The 22,413-nt window shown below is 36.6% G+C and overlaps 1 protein-coding gene across 3 annotated transcripts in view; it reads left to right on the plus strand.

The window, feature by feature from the left end:
- The window catches only part of Znf280d (zinc finger protein 280D), a 76,022-nt gene that overhangs the window by 8,783 nt on the left and 44,826 nt on the right, over positions 1-22,413 (plus strand). For all 3 annotated transcript variants that reach the window (XM_069995340.1, XM_069995341.1, XM_069995342.1), the window contains exons 2-7: positions 7,088-7,234; positions 8,186-8,251; positions 8,348-8,484; positions 14,972-15,089; positions 19,423-19,593; positions 20,576-20,685. In XM_069995340.1, the coding sequence (XP_069851441.1) occupies positions 7,099-7,234; positions 8,186-8,251; positions 8,348-8,484; positions 14,972-15,089; positions 19,423-19,593; positions 20,576-20,685 (738 nt within the window). In that variant the 5' untranslated portion in view covers positions 7,088-7,098. The remainder of the gene's footprint in view (positions 1-7,087; positions 7,235-8,185; positions 8,252-8,347; positions 8,485-14,971; positions 15,090-19,422; positions 19,594-20,575; positions 20,686-22,413) is intronic.

The raw sequence follows: 22,413 nt of genomic DNA on the forward strand, positions 1-22,413 counted from the left end.
GACACAGTGAATTTTTTTTTCTTTTTTTTGTTTTATTGTAAAGATACTATACAGAGGGTTACAGTTACATGAGTGAGGTAATGAGTACACTTCCTCTTGAACATTGTTACCCCCTCCATTGTTTTCCCCCTACCATCCCCTCCCTCCCTCCCTTCCCCGAGGTTCTTTTTTTTTTTTTTTTGATTGTGATTAAGTGATTACATAATTTCCGGAAATTCACAGTATTGTGGAATAATGATGCTCAGTTAAAGTCACGAGTTCATTCTAACTTTCCTGGAGCAAATTGTCTATCACAGTCTGTAATATATAACGGTGCTCACATGTTATATACCATATATGTGATCAGCAGCATGGGGATATTTAGTAGTGGTTCAACCAGATGAGTGGGAGTTCTTTGTTTCTTAAGTCCTGTTAGTTTTGTCATATCACCTAACATTTTGGATTTAGCATCCACTTATCAGGGAGACCATGTACCGTTTGTCTCTTCGTTCTTGGCTTACCTCGCTCAACATGATTCCTTCTAGCTCTATCCATTTCCCTGCAAATGCCATTATTTGGACACAGTGAATTTTGATTTTTTTTCTAAAAGTAATAAGCAGGCTAGATGTGGTAGCACGCAATTGTAATCACAGCTACTTCTGTTGGGCTAGACAGAGGGCTAACTTTGTTTGACAGCACCAATCGTCTTCAGAAAGTCCTGGATTCTGGAGTATTTGGCCTATTATTCCTGTCACTACTGTACTTTGGAAGCTTCTAGCATTATTTTATGACATTCTTAATCTGGAGGTTCTGGGTTTTTTTTTCCTTGTTGTTTTTTAAATTTTAGTGTAAAGATGCTGTACAGAGGGGTTACAGTTACATGAGTGGATGTTCTGTTTTTTATATATTGTTCATGTACCAGCACTTGAGTTGTTACCACTTCTTAAATTACTGCAAATAAATCTGTAGAACTAATGTTTAAGGGGAGAATATATATATATTGTTTTAGAATATTGAATTTGAGGTAAATTTCAGCATCTAGATAGCAACCTTAAGTAATGAAGTACTAGGGATTACAACTTAATTGAGATGTCAGGATTGGAGGTTAACATTAGACGACTGTTACACTACTATGGAGAAACAATAGCTATGACTCTGGAGTTTATTGGATCTGCCTTCTAGTGAGCAGTTTGTAGGTCTAATGTGCATGGAAAACCTGTCTTTATGTGACATAAAGGGGAAATGATAATTGGGAGAATCTAACAATAGAGAGCAGGTGAGTAGAAAACCATACTGAGCACATAGAAAAGTACTGAATAGACTATTCCAAGAAATGAAGTTAAAACAGCTGCAAGATAAGTAAGCAGAATGAACCAGAAAATAAGGTAATTTGATTTGGCTGTGAGGAGGATTTGGTTGAGGTGGATGCTTTTTAGCAGAACACTCTAAAGTAGAAAACCCTGCATGACAAAGTAGCAATAAGTAGAGCAAGGCTTGTAGGATGGATCAGATTTGCAAGGTTTATGTTGGATGAAGAGAAGGTGTTCAACGAGAGATTTCCTATACAATCGTGAAGAGGAAATATTCCTTTTATAAAGACGCTTTTAATAATGTGATTTAGATCTATTTAGTGTAGGTCTCAGTAGTCTGTGGAGGCATACCTTTCTGCTTAATGTTACATTTTATTTTTATTTTTGTGGGTTGTGGGCTTGAACTCTGGGCCTGGGCGCTGTCCCTCATCTCTTCAGCTCAAGGCTGGCGCTCTGCTGCTTGAGCCACAGCACCACTTCCACTTTTCTAGTGGTTTATTGGAGATAAGAGTCTCATGGACTTTCCTGCCCAGGCTGGCTTTGAACCGTGATCCTCAGATCTTAGCCTCCTGAGTAGCTAGGATTACAGGTGTGAGCCACCGATGTTACATTTTAAAAGGCTTTGTTTATTGGGCACTGGTGACTCATGCCTGTAATACTAGCTACCCTAATCCTAATGAGGATTAAGGTTTGAAGCAGATGGGGCAGAGAAGTCTGTGAGACTTGTCCAATTAGTTAGAAAAAGTTGGAAGTGAATTTTGGCTCAAGTGGTAGAGCACCAGCCTTGAACAAAAAAATAAATAAGGGACAGTGCCCAAACTCTGAGTTCAACCCCAGTGCTGGCACAAAAGAGAAAGGGAGGTGGAGGGAAGGAGGGAAAAAGGAAGAGGGGGGGATGAAGAGAGAGAGAGAGAATGAAATGTTAACTAAAGTTAAAATTCTTAAAAGTTGCTGGGTGTCGGTGGCTCATGCCTGTAATCCTAGCTACTTAGGAGGCTGAGATCTGAGGATCACGGTTCAAAGCCAGCCCAGGAAGAAAAGTCTGTGAGACTATTTCCAATAAACCATTAGAAAACCAGAAATGGCATTGTGGCTCAAGCAGTAGAGCACTGGCCTTGAGCTGAAGAGCTGAGGGACAGTGCCCAAGCCCAGAGTTCAAGCCCCAGGACGGACCAAAAAAAAAAGAAAAAAAAATTTTAAAAGATATTACTGTGTTGAGATGATGGAATGTTTGAGATGCTAGATCTAAATCAATAGGAAGTAAATTTTGATATTGTGAATAGATAGCTGAGGGGTGTCATTTAGTTCTATTTAGATGAACATTAAAAGTAGGTAGGTAGGGGTCCTCAGTGTTGGTAGCCATGAGCTTCTGAGTGTTAGATGTTTATGAGTCAGGCTTTCACACCTCAAAGTTAGACCTGTAGGACCTGAAAAGATACTTACAGCCCTAATCATTCAAAGCTAGCACTGTTGTAGGTGCTCATTTCAGAGCAATTCTGGGCTTTCACGACAGAAGTTCTCACCCAGCGTCTAGAGTTCTGTGCCTGAAGTTTGGGTGTTGGGATTTGTGTGCATCTTAACCTTTGGCAGCTCTCTAGAACTATTTCAGCTGCTGGAGTTCTCTGTCTTGTCTCTTGCCTCTTTCCTTCTGTAGTCTTAGCTCTCTGCAGCCTCTTGTCTTCTTAGTACTTCTGCAGTCCTTTGGAGTCTTGTATGTACCTGGTCAGTTTCTGGAAGTCTATGTTTTCTAGCTGCTGAGGTCTTTCAACCCTGGGATCCTTGTGGATTTAATATCTCAGAAGTCATTCTCCAGCTGCATTATAGCTGCTATTGCTGCTGTGCTGCTTCTGGAAGACTGGAGTTAGAAAGTTCTTAAGAGTTCTTAGAGTTCCCTGCTTAGGATCACAAGTGAATAATGAAAGATTGTGAGAAATCTTTTTTGGACCTAATGTTACAAAAAGGGCTGGGGTTGGGGGTTGTACTAGAGAAGCCTCCCAGATTAACCTGACTAGAATGGGAAATAGCCTGCTAATATAGCTAGGAAAGATGTGTGGCATGTGTGTGTTCAGACTGTAATTCCACCAAGTACAGCTTTACATATGTACAGCTCCTGTTTTTGTTAATCACAAGACTTAATATTCACCACTCATTGGCCTTACTTATGATCCACTTATAACCTCATATCTACCAATATCAGACATCCTGTTGAGTCAACTCCAGTAAGAATGACATGGAGTTAGTAGAAAAGCTGGTAGGGAATTGTGGCTTATTCAGCTTGCAAATGTCAGGATAAGCTGATAAACCAAAACTTGCCTGACAATGAAATGGGGGAAAGGGTCCACAAAAGAATTCAGAAGCTGGGCGCCAGTGGCTCACACCTGTAATCTTAGCTACTCAAGAGGCTGACATCTGAGGATTGGGGTTCAAAGCCAGCCTGGGCAGGAAAGGCCCTGAGACTCTTATTTCCAATAAACCACTCAGAAAAATGGAATTGGTGCTATGGCTCAAGTGGTAGAGCGCTAGCCTTGAGCTAAAGAGCTGAGGAACAGCACCCCGGCCCAGGGTTCAAGTCCTATGACTGACCAAAAAAAAAGAAAAAAGAATTCAGAAGTAACCAGGGGCCTGTGGCTCATGCCTATAAATACTAGCTATTTAGGAGGCTGAGATCTGAGGATCGTGGTTCAAAGCCAGCCCAGGCAGGTAAGTCCGTGACACTCTTTATCTCCAATAAACCACTTAGAAAAATGGAAGTGGCACTGTGGCTAAAGTGGTAGAGCACCCACCTTGAGCTGAAGAGCTGAGGGACAACACCCAGGCCCAGAGTCCAAGCCCCATGACAACAACAACAAAAAAAAAAGAATTCAGATATAAAAAGGGCAAAAAAAGTGAGGAATAAGGATAAGACCTTAAATCTTTTGTATCACAATTGTACAGGAAACAAAGGTGACCCACCAGTCAGCAAGCCATCTAATTATCACTAACCCAAGGTCAAGCTCTATAACCAAGAAGACCGAAGAGGAGCCAAGATGGTGGAGAGGCACTAAACTTCTGTCTTTTTGTGGCATGCCTATGCCTTGTGTTCTCTTTCTTTGTTCTGTTTCTCTTCTAATACACATTCTTTCGCCTATTTTCTATGTTCACATCTTGCCTGAATTCTTCTCTTGTAATACACAACAACCAAGGTTGTTTAACTACTTTAAACTTTCTTTTAAAATAAGTAGTTGGTGTGTTTGCTTGGAGAGTTAGGGACTAAGTGTAAGTCTTTTTCTAAAATGAACTCTATCAAATGGTTACCAGAATAACTACAGTCTTCTAAAGTTCAACAAGACACTGGAATGTTTAAAGCCAGTACAGGTTACCTGAAGCAGTCATGTCTAGGAAAAGTCCTAAAACCAGTTTGGTATCAGCAGCAACCTTGGTTAACAGTAGTTCTTGCAGCTGGAGTGGAGTTCCATCAAAGCTCTGGTGGAATTTCAAATAGCCAGCTGCCTGAGGGCATTCTTAAGGGTTGCCAAAGAGGCTGTTTTGGCTGACTGCTTGGCTGACTGCTCAAGGCAGCCAGGGAAAGTCTGTCAGCTGTCATTCAAGAAGCCTAACTGAGTTCCCAACAGTTTTGTTATTTATGCTCACTCACTTAAACTAAAAAATAAAGGAGGCTTAAAAAGTCAACATTTTCAACAGTATTTAGAAGTACATAGGAATGATCCCTCTATAATCTGTGTCATTGGGAGCTCTTAAATTATTTCTTTGATAACCTATGTCCACTTTTTCTTTTTTTTTTCTTTTTTTTTTTTTTGGTCAGTTGTGGGGCTTGAAGTCTGGGTCTGGGCACTGTCCCTCAGCACTTCAGCTCAAGGCGAGTGCTCTACCACTTGAGCCACAGTGCTATTTCAGGTTTTCTGATGGTTAATTGAGGTAAGAGTCTTACATTGTTTCTTGGCTTTGAACCTTAATCCTTAAATCTCAGTCTCCTGAGTAGCTAGGATAACAGGCTTGAGCCACTTGCACCCAGCCTATGTCCACTTTTTTTCCTCTTTCTGTAAATTTTAATTGGGATAATGTTGTATCTTTAAAATTGATTTTTTAATAATCTTGTTTTCCCTAATTTATAATGGTTCTCTGGGGATATTTTCTTAACTTTGCTTTTTGGTAATCATATTTTTTATCTTGATTTTTCTTTTCTGAATATTGCTTTTTTTTTTTTTTTTTCCGGTCGTGGGGCCTGAACTCTGGGCCTGAGCGCTGTCCCTCAGCTCTTCAGCTCAAGGCTAGCGCTCTACCACTTGAGCCACAGCGCCACTTCCGGCTTTTTTCTTTTTTGCTTATGTGGTGCTGAGGAATCCAACCCAGGGCCTGGAGCATGCAAGGCAAGCGCTCTACCACTGAGCCACCTTCCCAGCCCCTGAATGTTGCTTTTTTTATATAACATTTATTCTTGTCTCACACCAATTTACTTTCCTTTTTTTCCAGTGTATTTTCTTATTTTGCCTTATGTTATCCTTTCCTTGGGATTTAAAAAATATTTTATTAAATTTTAATTTTTTAGATTGGAGGTTTTGCTAACATTCTTGGTGCTTATTGGTTGTCCATCTATATTTAAGTGCCGGTGGCTCACGCCTGTAATCCTATCTACTCAGAAGGCTGAGATCTGAGGATCATGGTTTAAAGCCAGCCCAGGCAGGAAAGTCCGTGGAACTCTTATCTCCAATAAACCACTAGAAAACGAAGTGGCGCTGTGGCTCAAGTGGTAGCATGCTCGCCTTGAGCTGAAGAGCTGAGGGACAGCGGCTAAGCCCAGAGTTCAAGCCCCATGACCCACCAAAAAACAAAAAAAAAGAGTGAGGCATTAACATACTTTTTAAGACTTCTGTCCTTGGTCAGAATGTCGAAAAGTGGTATTTATGCATTTTTTCTATCAGTTTCTTTAGGTAAGAAATGTCTAATTTGTCTTCGATGGGCTAGGCCTTACTCACATCTAGTATTTTGTTTTAGCAAATCACTCCTGCTTTGCTTTGTATCTGATATTCCTGAATCTGGTTCAGTAATTCTAGTTGGGAGTTGGAAACATGGCTCAATTGGTAGAATGCTAGCCAGTGAGCAACATATCAAGTACCCAGTTCGAATCCCAGTCTCACAGCAAGAGCAACAATGGAAGGAAGGAAAGAAGTCTAGTTTCCCACCTGTTGCTTCTTAGTCTGTCTTTTGTTAAAAGGAAAAAATAATTGGATATAATCCTTTTTTTGTAGAGATAATCATTCTAGGGGTATGACTGAAACATAATTGAATTTGATTGTTCTCAAGTTTTCTGTCCACCATAAATAGCTACTGTTATTCATTATTTTATAGTTTATGTCTTTTTTTTTTTTTTTGGTCCGGTCTTGGGGTCTGAACTCTGGGCCTGGGTGCTGTCCCTCAGCTCTTCAGCTCAAGGCTAGTGCCCTACCACATGAGCCACAATGCCACGTCCGGCTTTTTTTTCTTTTTTGCTTATGTGGTGCTGAGGAATCGAACCCAGGGCCTCATGCATGCAAGGCAAGCACTCTCCCACTGAGCCACCTTCCCAGCCCAGTTTATGTCTTTTTTTTCTTTTAGTTTATATCTTTACTAGTTTATATCTTTCAGATGAGGTAACAGTTTTTTCCTGTTAAAAGCATGTACAAACTACATTATTAATTAATTCAGAAATTTCATTAAGATTATTAAAGTATATGATGTTTTTAATACCATACTATATGTTATAAAATAGTTTTTTTTTTTTCCTTAAGAATAAGATTTGTTTTTCTTTTTTTGAAAATTAGACAATTCAGACATGGCAGAACTTTTTATGGAATGTGAAGAAGAAGAGCTAGAGCCATGGCAGAAGAAAATAAAAGAAGTTGAGGATGATGACGATGATGAACCAATCTTTGTTGGAGAGATAGCAAGTTCAAAACCAGCAATTTCAAGTAAGCATTTACTTCTAGTGAAGCCAAGTTTATAAAGGTTTTTTTTTTTGAATTGTAAAGATACTGTACAGAGGGGTTACAGTTATATGTGTAAGGTAATTAGTACATTTCCTATAGAGCATTGTTACCCCTCCCTTGTTTTTCCCCTACTATCCCTTCCCTCCCCACTAAAGGTGTTATTTTTAATAAAGGAAAATTTGTGAATTATCTTCAGACCATCCCTGTCTTTCAGCACTTCCTACTTAAATTTGTGAAACAGAGGTACATTTCCTATAGTGTCTGTATTTGATGTTGTAGCAGTTAAGTCCTTCTTCTGCCTTTCTTGCAGGAACAACCTCTGTATCGTTAGCTTTTAGTTAGAGTGATTGGACTTGACATTGTTATGTTATGGCAAGGACACCAGTACTTTTTCAAATAATCTACTCAAAAGAGTGTACAAATTCCAAGGAGAAAGAATTTTATCCCATTTTTGTATTTGTTTGTTGTAAGGCAGGAGAATTTATTTAAAAACATAAAGCATATAGTTCTTAATTGTGGAAGTGATTAAAGGCACAAAAATCTACTTTAAAATTTTCCAAAAGCCTAGTACTCACTCTTCTTGCCCACAAATTGGAATAACAGTTTTATTAGAGAAAGAATTAATTTGAAATTTTCATACTGTTTCCTGTGGCAGGTTGATCATCTTTCATGGAGTGCTGTATGGCCTTTAATAGGAATTTGTCGAGAGAGCATTCATATTGATGATAATGAAACATTATTATACTGTCCTGGGTTTTGTGTGTTTAGTTACAATGAGAGGTATTTTATTTACTGTATGATACACAAGGCTAAGGTATAAGATACGTATCCTTACAAACAAAGCATCTTTCTGTTTTCAAATTATCGTTTCTAGTCTCTTAATATATATTTCATATAAATAATGAATTTTAAAAAAATTATCATTTTTTATAGATATTTTGAACAGAGTTAACCCCAGCTCATATTCAAGGGGAATAAAGAATGGTGCACTCAGTCGAGGTACAGTATTATTGTACTACTTGAGTTTAAAAGTGAAGTATTTTGACAAGATTCACTGTGTATATATTCAATATATTGTATAATTTTAAAATACAGGTATTTCTGCTGCATTCAAGTCTACAAGTCAACACTATACGAACCCATCAAATCCAGTTGCTGCCTCGCCAGTAAATTTTCATCCTGAATCTAGATCTTCAGATAGCTCTGTTATTGTACAGCCTTTTTCTAAACCTGTAAGTGTTTTTGAAACTACACAGTCAGCCCAGAGATACATTGGATATTATTTACCAATATAAACAAAAACTAGATAAAAATCTGAACTATCATATGTATTCATCCCATAGAAGCACAGTTGGATCAGAAAACGTGACTGTCTTTTTGATAGCTTAACTGGTACCCAAAGGAATGACTACAGGAACTAAGTCCTCAACCTAGTAGCAAGTCAGAGAATATACTTTAATTCAATAGCTACTGTATCAAGAACTATGCTATGAATACATGAATAAAAGTATTTAATGAATGTTGCATAATGGCAAAATATTTTAAGATTTCAAACTGGGCCAGGTGTTTTAAATTGTAAAACTCATTGAGAGACCATCATAGCTTTTTATTCTAAAAGCACAGCTTCCTGGTTTAGTTTCAAAAACCTTAATGGTATTATTATTTACTGAGCTGTTAATATATATAAGGGTTTGTGCTAAATGCTATATAAAATGAATCTCATTTAATTCTTTGTATCCCTGTGAAGTTGACTTTATTACTCCTATTTTATAGTTGAGGAAAATGAGGATTATGAAGGTTAAATGATTCATTCAAGATCACATAGTTGGCAGATGATGGGTCTAAGCTAAATGATAAACTACATGAGTAGCCACACTTAAATATGTATGAATATGTACTTTTTTTTCCTGACAGGGGCATGAATTCAGGGCCTTGTGTTCACCTGGCTTGCTTGCTCATCCTGGCACTTTTTAGCCATGTCTTTAACCTGGCTGTTTGCTTGTTAATTGGAGATGGAGTTTCACTTTTTTGCCCAGGCTGGCTTGGAACCTTGATCCTTGAGTAGCTAGGGTGATAGGCAAGAGCCACTGGTACTTTTGTAAAAATGGAAGTATTGCTTTAGTTCAATTCTCAAAGATGATCTGCAATCCCCTTGTTCTCTAAGACTATTTCAGGGGTTTGGGAGTGAGCACTGCTATCATTACAATTAAAGACACTATAATTGTTGAGTAAGCTGCTGCTGATGCCCTAGTGTGGATGAAGACAGGCACAAATCTATACTAATCGTTTATCTATTAGTTACCTGCCATGTTCTCACAGGAAAAAAATTCCCATTATACTCTGTGAAGTATTAAAATGTATGAAACATTGATTTACATATTAAGTACCAATTGATGTTATTAATTGTATTAATTCTACCCATTGGTATGTGTCTTTTAAAATATTCTGTATGATGAAATGGGTAGTGTATATAAAGCACTACAAGAATGATGGTTTTCTTGAGGGAAAGCACTTGTGTTATTGAAGTGAGAGCCAAACTGTCTGACTTGTGTTAATTGAACACAACTTTTACTTGAAAGGATGACTGACTAACCCATGGTGTGTTTGTTTACTTATTTATTTTACTGTTACCACAGTTAATGTCACTTAAGTCACAACTTATCCCAAAGTCTTAATAAGTCAAGAGTCAGATCATAGCTTAGCTGAGTCCTATGCTTCAGGACCTTACAAAACTGCATCTAAGATGTCAATAATATTGCATCTCCTATAAAGCTCTATAGGGAAAGTATCTGCTTCCAAGTTCACATGGCTGTTGGTGGTATTTAGTTCCTTTAAAGGTTATCAACCTAAGGGTCTCTTTAGGTACTGGTGCCTCACTTCTGTAATCCTTGTTAGTCCTAGGATCACCATTCAAAGCTAGCCAAGCAGGAAAGTCTACATGAATCTTATCTCCAATTAACCACCAAAAGGCAGACGTGGAACTGTGACTCAAATGGTAGAGTACTAGCCTTGAGTGAAAAAAACAGAAGCCCCAGGACTGGCACACACAAAAAAAAACAATTAAGATTCTCAGTATCTTGTTGGGTCTGGCTCACTGATTCCCAGCACAGCTTTGTCTTGTCAAAGCTAGCAAGGAAAGTCCTTAGCAAGGTGTCATTACACTTTTAGGCAACATACCCATGTACACAAGGTCTTTTGTATATTGTGTCATCTTTGCTAGATTCTGTCTCCTAGAAGCAAGACAGAGATTATACCTGTGCTCAGAGCAAGAGGATCACAGGATATGCGTATCAGGAAGTGGTGATCATAGAGGCCACTTCTTTAGAAAAGTCTGTCTGCTACATGCAGTCAACTTAGTCTTGAAGTTGGCTAATACTTCCTCAAAATGAAACACTGCACCTGCCACTTCAAGGAAAACAACAAATACTGGTATCACTGCAAATGATAAAATCTGAACTTCAGTAAAGAAAAAAAAAATCAGAATTTTTTTTCATCTTTTCTGATCCTAGAAGCTTCCCAGTATTTCAAGACTTTTCTGATGGGTATTAATAAATATGTTTTTTTGATACTGTAGAATGAATATTTGAAATAATCTGAAATGATTCAATGAAACCAAATTTTACAAATAGTGTTTATACTACAAAAAATATATGAGTAAAAGATTCATTTAAAGTATAAGATGATTGTAATTGAATGAAACAGCATACAAAAAGTCCACAGATAAAGTTTCAGGTTTCATACTGAAATAAACCTTTAAGAAAGTACTAACTGGTGAGTTTTGGCATAGGATCAAAGTAATATTTGTACAGTTGTTTTACAATTCTACCAATACACTTCTTGATTATGTATTATCATGAGGCCAAATACTCTTCATCAACTAAAATGTATCCTTGCATATTGAAAGCATAGCAGATCATAGGCTAATCATAGCTTTTGATTAAGGTAAACAGTAAAGAAATACTCAAAAATGTAAAGTAATGCCACTCTTATGTGTTTGCCAGCCATTTTTCATAATGTTATTATGTTGATCTGTAATGGGTTTATTGTTATTTTAAATAAATTAATAAATGCATATTTAAATTTTTTCTCTGTTTTAATTTCTAGTATGGTAAATATCAATAACTAACATAAACCTTTGAGTTTAATAATTTTTAAATGTATAAAAGGATCTTGAAACCAAAAAGTTAGGATACTTAGAGAAATGGTAATAATATGAAAAGTATAGAAATCTATTGAGTTTCTACCTTGGATCCTCTAAAAAGCAGAATTTTATTTATATATTTTTTTAAAAACATACAATAAATGGTCCTGAAGTAACAGTAAAAAGCTACTTAGAATATAAAGCTTTTTTGATGAGTTGAAATCAAATTAACTTACTGGCTCTCTCATATTTGTCATAAGCTGTTGGTTGGTGTTTAGGGGGAAGAAACTACAGAGACATAACTAATGTAACTAGGTAAAAATTTTTATAACACCAGTGTTATAACAAAACAAAGTATAACAAAACAAAGTATGGTGCTAAAAGTTAAAAAAAAAATAGAGCCTTTTAGGACTCAGAATGTTTTATTTCTGCAGGTGTAGTTTTAAATCAAAGTACCTCAATTGATGGTTCCTAATCCTGGGGTCCTTTAGGAAAAGAGCAGTCTTTCCCCTTTGTTTGGATGGAGTCTCAAAATTATGTATTTTTAATAAAGCTTAGTGATCTACTATGCAAAGTTTCAAATGATGTATTAAGAAATGAATTGACAATCCTATTTACAAGACTTTCCCCCTAAATTTTGGAAGCCACTAGTTTTAATAAATTATAATGAATAATTTTACATTTTATATCCTGTTCTCTATGTGTATGTATGTTTTGTGTTTTTATGGATTATCTTTGTATTAACACCTCTTACAGATAGAGGTGGAATGTTATGCCATTATTATCATTTATAACATCAGTATGACATAGCTAAAGGTCATGGTCTTTATAATTACTCGTATCTGATGCTCATTTTAAGTCTAGTCTTAGTTTACTGGTTCATAAAATGGGATAATGCTAAGTATTAGTACTGTTTGATAACTGTTGATACAATGCATTTACTGTGAAGAGCAAGTGCATTTAACATACATAATTGTGGCTAGTTATTTCAATTTGAAGTATGAATAACTTGAAGTAGAGAAGTGACCTGTCCAAGGTTATGTAGTTTATAAAAGTGTGTCTTCTAAATTTCTGTAAAGTACTTCTTTTACTATTATTATATATGTTATATTATTACATATGTTGTTATATTTAATTATTTAACATATTGAATATGTGCTTTTCTCAGATTTTAAAAATGCTCTATTGGAGCATTATTTTAGCAAAGTATTTGTTTTACAATGGGTTGCTTGCTTTCTAAAATTATAGTAGTTAATTAATCAGAACTGTTTTACAGGAGAGTGTTTTAGCAATATTAACTATATTATCGTTCTGTTAACTATTTTGGAAAATACAGTGAATATTTTCCATTTGTAAGGTGCACATACTTAGATGAAGTATTTACCTTGAAGTTAGATTGGGTTTGATTACAGCTGAGTCATATGGTGTGACTGATTTTTTTTTTTTAATTGAGATCTTTTAGACCTTAGTATCTAGTGTGGTTTGGGTTATAACAATAACTTGGTTCCATAACTTCTTAACAATCTCATGTCAACTGAGAAGTTAACAAAACAAAATTCTTGAAACTTAATTATCCTTCAGCTTATAAACATATAACAAAACCATTTAATACATATTGTTAAAGTAAGGAAAGTTGAAAATGCAGGAGAGTACATCAATCAGGACCCTGTTCGTTATATGTAATAATACATTTATCATCTTCACTGAGTATTCTGCTTGGAACATGTCATTGGAACATTTTCCAAAACTTGATTCATGGATGTATGATAGTCTATTTCTCTGTTGGACCCATAGATTATAGGTATTTTGCTATGATGAATAATTCTCCATAAACTTCATTTCCTTGTGAGTTCTTCAAAGCGGAATAACTGGATCAAATAAGCCTTTTAGAGACTTTGGAAGCTACTGCTGAAATTTTTAGACAGCTCATCCTACAATATCATCTATATACTTTGCCAGCAGTGAATGTCATCATTTTATTTATTTATTTATTTAGATCATGGGGCCTGAACTCTGGGCTTGGGCACTGTCCCTCAGCTCTTCAGCTCAAGGCTAGTGCTCTACCACTTGAGCCACAGCGTCACTTCCAGCTTTTTTCTTTTTGCTTATGTGGTGCTGAAGAATCGAACCCAGGGCCTCATGCATGCAAGGCAAGCGCTCTACCACTGAGCCACCTCCCAACCCTAGATTTTTTGAGTAGTTTATTTGAGGTAAGAGTCTCATGGGGACTTTTCTGCCCAGGCTGGCTTCGAACCACAGTCATTAGATCTCAGCCTCCTGAATAGCTAGGCTTACAGGCATGAGCCACTGGTGCCCAGCTACCATTGTTAAACTTGGTTTATTATGTATCATAGTCTAACTCACTGAGAGATTTTACTGTATACAATAGTTATTCTTTATAAATAATATTGGGAAGTATTTTGTCTGTTTATACTTAATGTATAAGTATTGGAACATATATCTCCAAATTATATTGACCACACTTTTTGTAGTTATACCAAATATGTGTATTCTCACATAAGAATTCACACTGCTTTTTTTTTTTTTTGGTTGGTCATGGGGTTTGAACTCTGGGCCTGGGTACAGTCCCTCAGCTCTTCAGCTCAAGGCTAGTACTTTACCACTTGAGCTATAGCATCACTTCCGGCCTTTTCTGCTTATGTGGTGCTAAGGAATCTAATCCAAGGCCTCATGCATGCAAGGCAAGCCCTCTACCACTGAGCCACCTTCCCAGCCTTTCACATTGCTTTATATATAATTTTTGCCCCTTTAACCCTTCCTTTAGCTTGGGATACCTTGATTGCTGGTGAAAACATTGAGATTCCTTTTGAATCCAATCCTGAGACTAGGCCACTGGCTCAGATCATTCCTATAAATAGCTACTGTTTTAAACCCTATCTGCTTGGCATTCTTAATTTTTCACCCTATTGGCCAGGTTACTATTGTATTTGTCATATGAGATGGGAGCATTTCTGGCCTAGCACATCTTCCTGTGGGCTGAATCGAAGAATAAGGGGCTCTCTCTTCTCTTTCTGACCTCATAGCTTATAAATTTCTCCAAGATGGTTCCAAAATTCATAACAGCTGGTACAATCATCCTAAATGCTTATGTACAATAGTACAGATTGATTCCAAATTGCCCCAACATTTTGGATATGGGATTTTTAAAGGTGTAGAGGCATTTATATTTATGGCAAAGTGTTTTCTACTTTTCTCCAGAGGAGAGTACTTTTGCCCAGAGGATTTGCTGGATTCCATTATTTGCTTCATGTTAATACTGCATCTTTAGAATAGTTCAGTGTGTCAGATAAAGTTGAACGAAAATTTGTTCCCCAAATTAGGTAATTAAATAGTTTTAGTTTGTTAGTTAGAAATATGCCAGTGCTATTAGCTTGCTTTCTATTTTGGTAGATGATAATTTTGGCAAGTCAGTGATTCCCCTTGTGTTTTTGGAGATTAAATCATCAGAGGTAATCTTCTGGATGCTGGTATACAATTTTTCATTTATCAAAGTTTATGAAACAAAGTAACTAACTGTTGAATAAATGCAATGTTCTTCCTTTAAAATATTTTAACAGGGCTATTTAACAAAGTCATCCCGAGTTGTATCTAGTAATTCTTCTGAGTTACTGTTTGACTTGACCCAGGATACAGAATTACCACAGTACCAAGGGATACCAACAATTTCTGTAGCAGGTTGGTTTTAGTATTTTTTTTTCCTTAAAATAACAAAAACAAATTTGTTGAGTATGCATATGGCATTGATTTTCTGTTTTGAGTCCTTTGCATGTGAAAGGTTTCATGGGTTATATGGTTGGGTGCTAATAGTTTTTGAATGCCTTTTTTGAGTGATTTTTTAAATAAAATCTTGGTTAAACCATATTGAACTCATTCCTCTTTGGAAAAAACTTTGAAAACAACCTTAAAATAATTTGTATGAAGTAAAGAAATACTTTTAAGTACTCTTTAAAATATGAGTTTCAATAGTTACTAGTGTGAAAAAGCATATGGTTATAGTTGATTTCTTGGTTAGGTTAGTATCCTTCTCTTCCAGTCAGTAATTCCAATGCAGTAATTAAATATGATTTTTAAAGTGTTATTGCAAAGTGGCTTCAACAAAGAGTGATATGTACATAGTGGGCACTCAATAAATACCCTTTGAAGAGATAATATAATTTATCTATTGAAGAAGATTTAAAGTTTTTTTTATTGTGTTCTGAAACATAGTATTTCAATAACAAGATATAAAGTAATTTTAGCTGGGCGATGCTGGCTCATGCCTGTAATCCTAGCTACTCAGGAGGCTGAGATCTGAGGATCACGGTTCAAAGCCAGCCCAGGCAGGAACATCCCTGAAACTTTTTTTTTTTTTTTTTTTTTTTTGTCGGTCGTGGGGCTTGAACTCTGGGCCTGAGCGCTGTCCCTCAGCTCTTCAGCTCAAGGCGAGCGCTCTACCACTTGAGCTACAGCGCCACTTCCGGTTTTCTGGTGGTTTATTGGAGATAGGAGTCTCACGGTCTCTCCTGCCCGGGCTGGCTTTGAACCGCGATCCTCAGATCTCAGCCTCCTGAGTAGCTAGGATTACAGGCGTGAGCTACCAGCGCCCGGCTCCCTGAAACTTTTTATCTCCAATAAAACACTAGAAAACCAGAAGTGGCGCTGTGGCTCAAATGGTAGAGTGCTCGCCTTGAGCTGAAGAGCGCAGGGACAGCGCCCAAGCCCAGAGTTCAAGCCCCATGACCAAGAAAAAAAAAGTTTTGTCTTACTGAAAATTCCCTGTAATCAAGATAGTTAATTCTAGTACAGTAGCAATTCAGATGTATCTGAAAGATTTGGCTAAACAGGTGTGTGTGTGTGTGTGTGTGTGTGTGTGTGTGTGTGTGTGTGTGTGTGTGTGTGTGTGTGTGTGTGTGTGTGTGTGTGTGTGTGTGTGTGTGTGTGTGTGTGTGTGTGTGTGTGTGTGTACAATATTAAATAGGTCAATGTGGAAAGTTTGTGTGTGTGTGTGTGTGTGTACAATATTAAATAGGTCAATGTGGAAAGTTTACCAGGCTCCTGTCAAGTTGTTTTTTTTTTTAATTTTCATAGTGGCACACTAGTACCTAATACTTTGATACTTTCCTGAGGGTCATTTATGTAACTATTTTACTACTTCTTTAATAAAGCAAGTATAATCAAAGCAAACAGGAAGAAATCTGGTTTACAAAACACATAGATTTTATTCAGATAATGAGTCTGTATCCTTGAGACTTTGGAATTAAATACAAATAATGATTCCTTCTGTTCCTCTAGGTTTTCCACCACAGGGAGTGAAACTTTAGTTTAAACAGTAAGATAAGTTGGAAGATGGATGGTTTGAGCCTTTGTTATTAGGTTATTTTTATTCTTTTATCGAGTCTCATATTGTTAAGAATGGACATACTCATTTTCCCTGAATAGTGGATTAATACTCCATACCTGGAACTATCCCATTGGAGACATAATTTTAATTCTTGATTTTTACTTTATTAAATAAGGTTTTTTTTAATTTGCAGATAATTTAAATAAAATGTGGAAAAACATAAGGTTTAAAGGACTTGAAACACTGATGGTTGTGATTTATGATCATTATGAAATAATGTAGTTAGCATGATTAATAGATTGCTGTCTGTGGAGATTATGTGACTCTGAAAAAGATTCAGTCAGAGTTTGATCTTGAATGAGAGTAAGATTTTTTTTTCTGCCAGAAATAGAACTTCTTGAGCTGGGAAGGTGGCTCAGTGGTAGAGCGCTTGCCTTGCATGCATGAGGCCCTGGGTTCGATTCTTCAGCACCACATAAGCAGAAAAAAAAAGCCAGAAGTGGCGTTGTGGCTCAAGTGGTAGAGTGCTAGCCTTGAGCTGAAGAGCTGAGGGACAGTGCCCAGGCCCAGAGTTCAGGCCCCATGACCGGACTCTCCCCCATCCCCCCAAAAAAATAAGAAATAGAACTGCTTGAAGTAGAACAGTACAAGCTCAATAGAACAGAAATGTTAAAGGGTTAGAATTTAAAACAGAATTTAATGTTGAGATTTTTTAATGTTTTTTTTATATCAAACTTTTTTTTTTTTTTTTTTTTACCATTCAGCTTGTTATATTCAGTTGCTTAATTAAAAGTACCATAGGATTTTCAACTAACTTAAGCATCTCACCAGAATACTTAGGTGATTCAGAGAATTTTTTCCATGTACTTGTGGTGTATCTATTTGAAATTGAGTACATTGAAAATGGGGGGAAATTATTTTTGTGTTTTTTCAAAAGATAACCCATTACTAGTGTGATGTTCTTATTTTTCTGTATATTTGTTCTTAGATTGGAACGATCTTTCCCTTTAAACGAAAATGTAAAAATCAGCGTAAAAATGGTAGTGCTTTCTATATTCCAGATATTTTCTTGGTGTGCTTAAATATATTATCTTGTTTATCTTTAAGACAGCTCTAGAAAATAAAATCATAATTTACTGTATAAGGGAAACTGAGGCCCAGAAGAATTAAATAAACTAAGAATACCTAACTAGAGTGACAGAAGCTGGATTTGATTTTATGTTGTCTGGCCTAAAAGCCTAGAATGTTTCAAATATTCACTATTTCTACTTTTATTATATGGTTGAAATTATTAAAAATATAATGTGTAGACCAGGTGCCAGTGGCTCATGCCTGTAATCATACCTTTTCAGGAGGCTGAGATCTAAGGATCGAGATTCAAAGCCAGAGCAGGTAGCAATGTCCATTAATTAATTAATTAATTGGAAACTCCAATTAACCACCAAAAAAAAGGGAAGTGTAGCTGTGGCTCAAGTGGTAGAGTACTAGCATTGAGTATAAAAGCTGAGGGACAGCTCCCAGGCCCTGAGTGCAAGCCCCAGGACAAGCACAAGAAAAATAATGTAAAATGCTGTTTTGTAATGCACAAAGTACATTATGTGATATTTAAAAAATAATAACTTTGTCTGGCCTGGTTGTTGCCTAAATACCCCCCTTCAGCTAATGCTGTAACTAAGGCTAAAATCCTTTAGCCTTAAGGTAATGGTTTTTAAATGGAAAAGCATTTTTAGGAAAGAAATTTCTATTCAAACACAAATGTATGTCAAAGTCTAAAATAAAATGGAAAAATTTCCCTGTTAAACATATCCAATATGTTTCATAAAATCAACCTCTAAACTGTGAGGAACATATATAAAAACCCTATACACTATTTCTAATATTTGTCTTTCTTACGAATGAGCAGAATGTTATTCAAGGTAAGTTGTTTCCTTTTGGTACAAAGCAACAAGCATGTAATAACTCTGCAAAGCTATCTGAGTAGACTACTCTTCAGTTTGTTAGGTAAGAAAAGGACTAACAATATATGAGAAATTGAATAAAAAAGTATTTTAAGGGTCTCTAACTTCTTGAAACAAAGATTATATTGCCATTTTATTTTTTGCTGCTTTGCATATTGAAGCACTGAGTATCTAAAGATAAATAATTTGTAGGAATATTATTCAGATACACTCTTAAAGTTTTTGTTCCTTGGCTTATATTGAGCTGTCTGTTTTTAGATTTTTTTTTTTTTTTTTTTTTTTTTTGTGAGCCATGGGCCTGGGCGCTGTCCCTCAGCTCTTCAGCTTAAGGCTGGCACTCTACCACTTGAGCCACAGCGCCACTTCCAGCTTTTTCTGCTTATGTGGTGCTGAGGAATCAAACCCAGGCCCTCATGCATGCAAGGCAAGTACTCTACCACTGGGCCACCTTCCCAGCCACTGTTTTTAGATTTTTATTTGAAACATTTAGAACATTCTTGCATAGAATGATTGTTTTGCAGATATCAGTATTTGAATCCATGTAGCCTTTACTAAATGTTTGTGTTGTTTATACTATATGAGTATATATCATTGAGTTTTTATTATTGTTATTTCTGTGATTTAATTCATTTATATTCTGTATAATTTAGGTCAGACTATTTTACTGAGTTATAATCAGTTTCATCAAGTATCTTAAAATATTCCCACTGCACTATTTAAATCATTCCAGGTCTGAATGAAAATTTGTTTTTATCAAAACGTCCTTCTGCTTCTGAAGTGAACAGTGTAAATCCAAAAAAGCCCAAGCCTGGTGAAAGTGTTTCTGAAACAGATTCCTCAGCTGTATTCCCTATAGTTAAATCTCCTTCACTGATGTCTCCCCAAGCTATGCCATCAAAAGGTAACTATGGATTCTAGCATAGACAAAATAAATTGCTATAAAATTGTACATCAGTTTGGGAAATTGTAAATATGAAGTTTTCTTAGAGCTTGATTTTTTTTTCTTTTTCTTTTCTTTTTTTTTTTTTTTAGAGGAGTGTTGGTACTGGGGTTTGAAGTCAAGGCTTCTCACTTGCTAGGCAGGTACTCTACCACAGAACCAAATCTGTATCCCTTTTTTATTCTCTTTTTGTTGTCACTGAGGGTATAACTTCAGGCCCTCATACTTGATGGGTGGTTGGCATGATACCACTTAGCTATGCCCTTTTTTTTTTTACTGATTATTGTTAGGATAGGGTCTTGCTTCTACAGCTCAGACACACACTTGAGCCTCATTCTGCCTACATTTAATCTTCCTGACCACCACCTAAGATCATAGGTATGAGATACTGTATCCAGAGTCTCCAATAGGTAGATAGATTTTGCTGAACTTTTCTGCCTAGGAATGATCCTCCCAATATCAGCCTTCCTTACAGATTGAGATGACAGATGTGTGCCATAGCACCCATCTATGAGTTGGGAATAGATTTCTCAAATTTCTGTTTGGGCTGGCGTAAACCATGATACTTCCATTCTCAGCCTTCCAAGTAGCTAGGATTGCAGATGTGAGATACTGGTGCCTGGCTGTACTGGTTATTTTGAGAAGTTTTCCATTTCTGCCCAGGTTCATGCCTAGACTGTATTCTATTTCACATTTCCTTTTGGGGCTGCAATAACAGGTATATGCCACTGTGCTCTTGAGATGCAGTGAACTTTTTTGCCTGGACTGGCCTGAAATGTTGATCCACCTAATTTCAGCATCCCACATAGCTGGGACTTGTGTGGTAGTACATATCACCCTACCTGCCTGTTGGTTGGGAACTTTGTTTTGGTTAGCCTTGAACCTTGATGCTCCTGAGGAAGGTAATATGTTTTGAATCATAAGTATTCTGAATTTATTTTAGGTGAAAATACTTCATCAAATCAATCTAAAGATGGAACGCCTTTTCCACGAGCTTGTCCAAAGTGCAATATTCATTTCAATCTTCTGGATCCTATGAAAAATCACATGCAGGTAAACCTTTTCAAATTTTAGTTTTATTTTAAAGTTTAAAAATCATTGAAGGGGCTGGGAAGGTGGCTCAGAGGTAGAGCGCTTGCCTTGCATGCATGAAGCCCTGGGTTCGATTCCTCAGCACCACATAAGCAAAAAGAAAAAAGTCGGAAGTGGTGCTGTGGCTCAAGTGGTAGAGTGCTAGCCTTGAGGTGAAGAGCTGAGGGACAGCGCCCAGGCCCAGAGTTCAGGCCCCATGACCGGACCTCCCCCCCAAAAAAAATTATTGAAAATATTGATTGAAAAAAGTGAGAGAAGAAAGGGAAGGGTTAAGAGAGATGGGTGACAATGTTGTCAGACACTTTGTACTCATACACTGTTGTGTAGAATGGGAACTTCTTTGTACAACTACTTAAAGATAATAAAAAAATTTTTAAAGAAAATATTGATTGATAATGGGCCTGATAATTTGATTGATTTATGGTAGATAATGGGCCTGATAATTTAAATAAGAACCCTTATTATATTGGGTATTTCCATAAAGCTTAGGTAAAATTAATTTTACACTCTTAATACATAAAGTTCTTCTTGACTTATCAGATTTTTAAAGTCATGTTCATATATTTTAATATATGCTTGTTTTAGGGGCTGGGAAGGTGGCTCAGTGGTAGAGTGCATGAGGCCCTGGGTTCCATTCCCCAGCACCATATAAGCAAAAAGAAAAAAAGCCGGAAGTGGCACTGTGGCTCAAGTGGTAGAGCGCTAGCCTTGAGCTGAAGAGCTGAGGGACAGCCCCCAGGCCCAGAGTTCAGGCCCCATGACCAGACCCCTCCCCCCAAAAATATAAATATACATATATATATGCTTGTTTTGATTTATGGCAAAATACTATATTAATCATTATTTACTAAGCTATACTGTCAGTTTAGAATATTTTACAGTTATAACAATTCATCTGAGGCCATGTGTCAGACTTAAAACTAAGCTTTACATACATTATTTAATCTTTAGAAAGTTATTTGATAGTTTTTCCTATTGTTAGGCAGTTAGACATAACTGGCATTCTAAACATGTACTAATTTGAAAACCCAAGTTTCTACAAACACCTGATTTTCCTTTTTGAAAAATGTATGAGCTATTTTCTACAATTTTATATAGAAAATTAAATACAAGTCTGTTATTCTTTTCAAGGTATGGAATTTTATATTCATCATCCATATGGTTTATTATTTATATAATTAATAATTATATATTTCTATTTTTGTACTTTTGTGGACAATAAAGTTCAGAACTATAGGTTGTTGCCATTTTTTTAGACATGTTTTTTTTTAATTGTGAAAATACTGTACAGAGGGGTTACAATTACATGGGCAAGGTAATGAGTATATTTCTTAGCAAGCATTGTTGCCTCCTCCTTTGTTTCCCCTTTCTATCCCTTCCCATATCCCCCACCCCCTACCCCTATTCCCCCCTCCCCTCCCCATTATTCCCATTTTTTAAAAAGATATGATTCTTAAATTGTGAATGATTTTTCTCTATAAAAGCTACTCTTCAGGCCGTGTGCTGGTGGCTCACGCCTGTAATCCTAGCTACTCAGGAGGCTGAGATTTGAGGATCGCAGTTCTAAGCCAGCCCGGGCAGGAAAGTCCGTGAGACTCCTATCTCCAGTAAACCACTAGAAAACCAGAAATGGTGCTGTAGCTCAAGTGGTAGAGTGCTAGCCTTGAGCTGAAGAGCTGAGGGACAGCG

This window comes from Dipodomys merriami, unplaced genomic scaffold (assembly GCF_024711535.1).
Source record: "Dipodomys merriami isolate MVZ:Mamm:240054 unplaced genomic scaffold, mDipMer1.0.p SCAF_48, whole genome shotgun sequence".
Lineage (NCBI taxonomy): Eukaryota > Metazoa > Chordata > Mammalia > Rodentia > Heteromyidae > Dipodomys > Dipodomys merriami.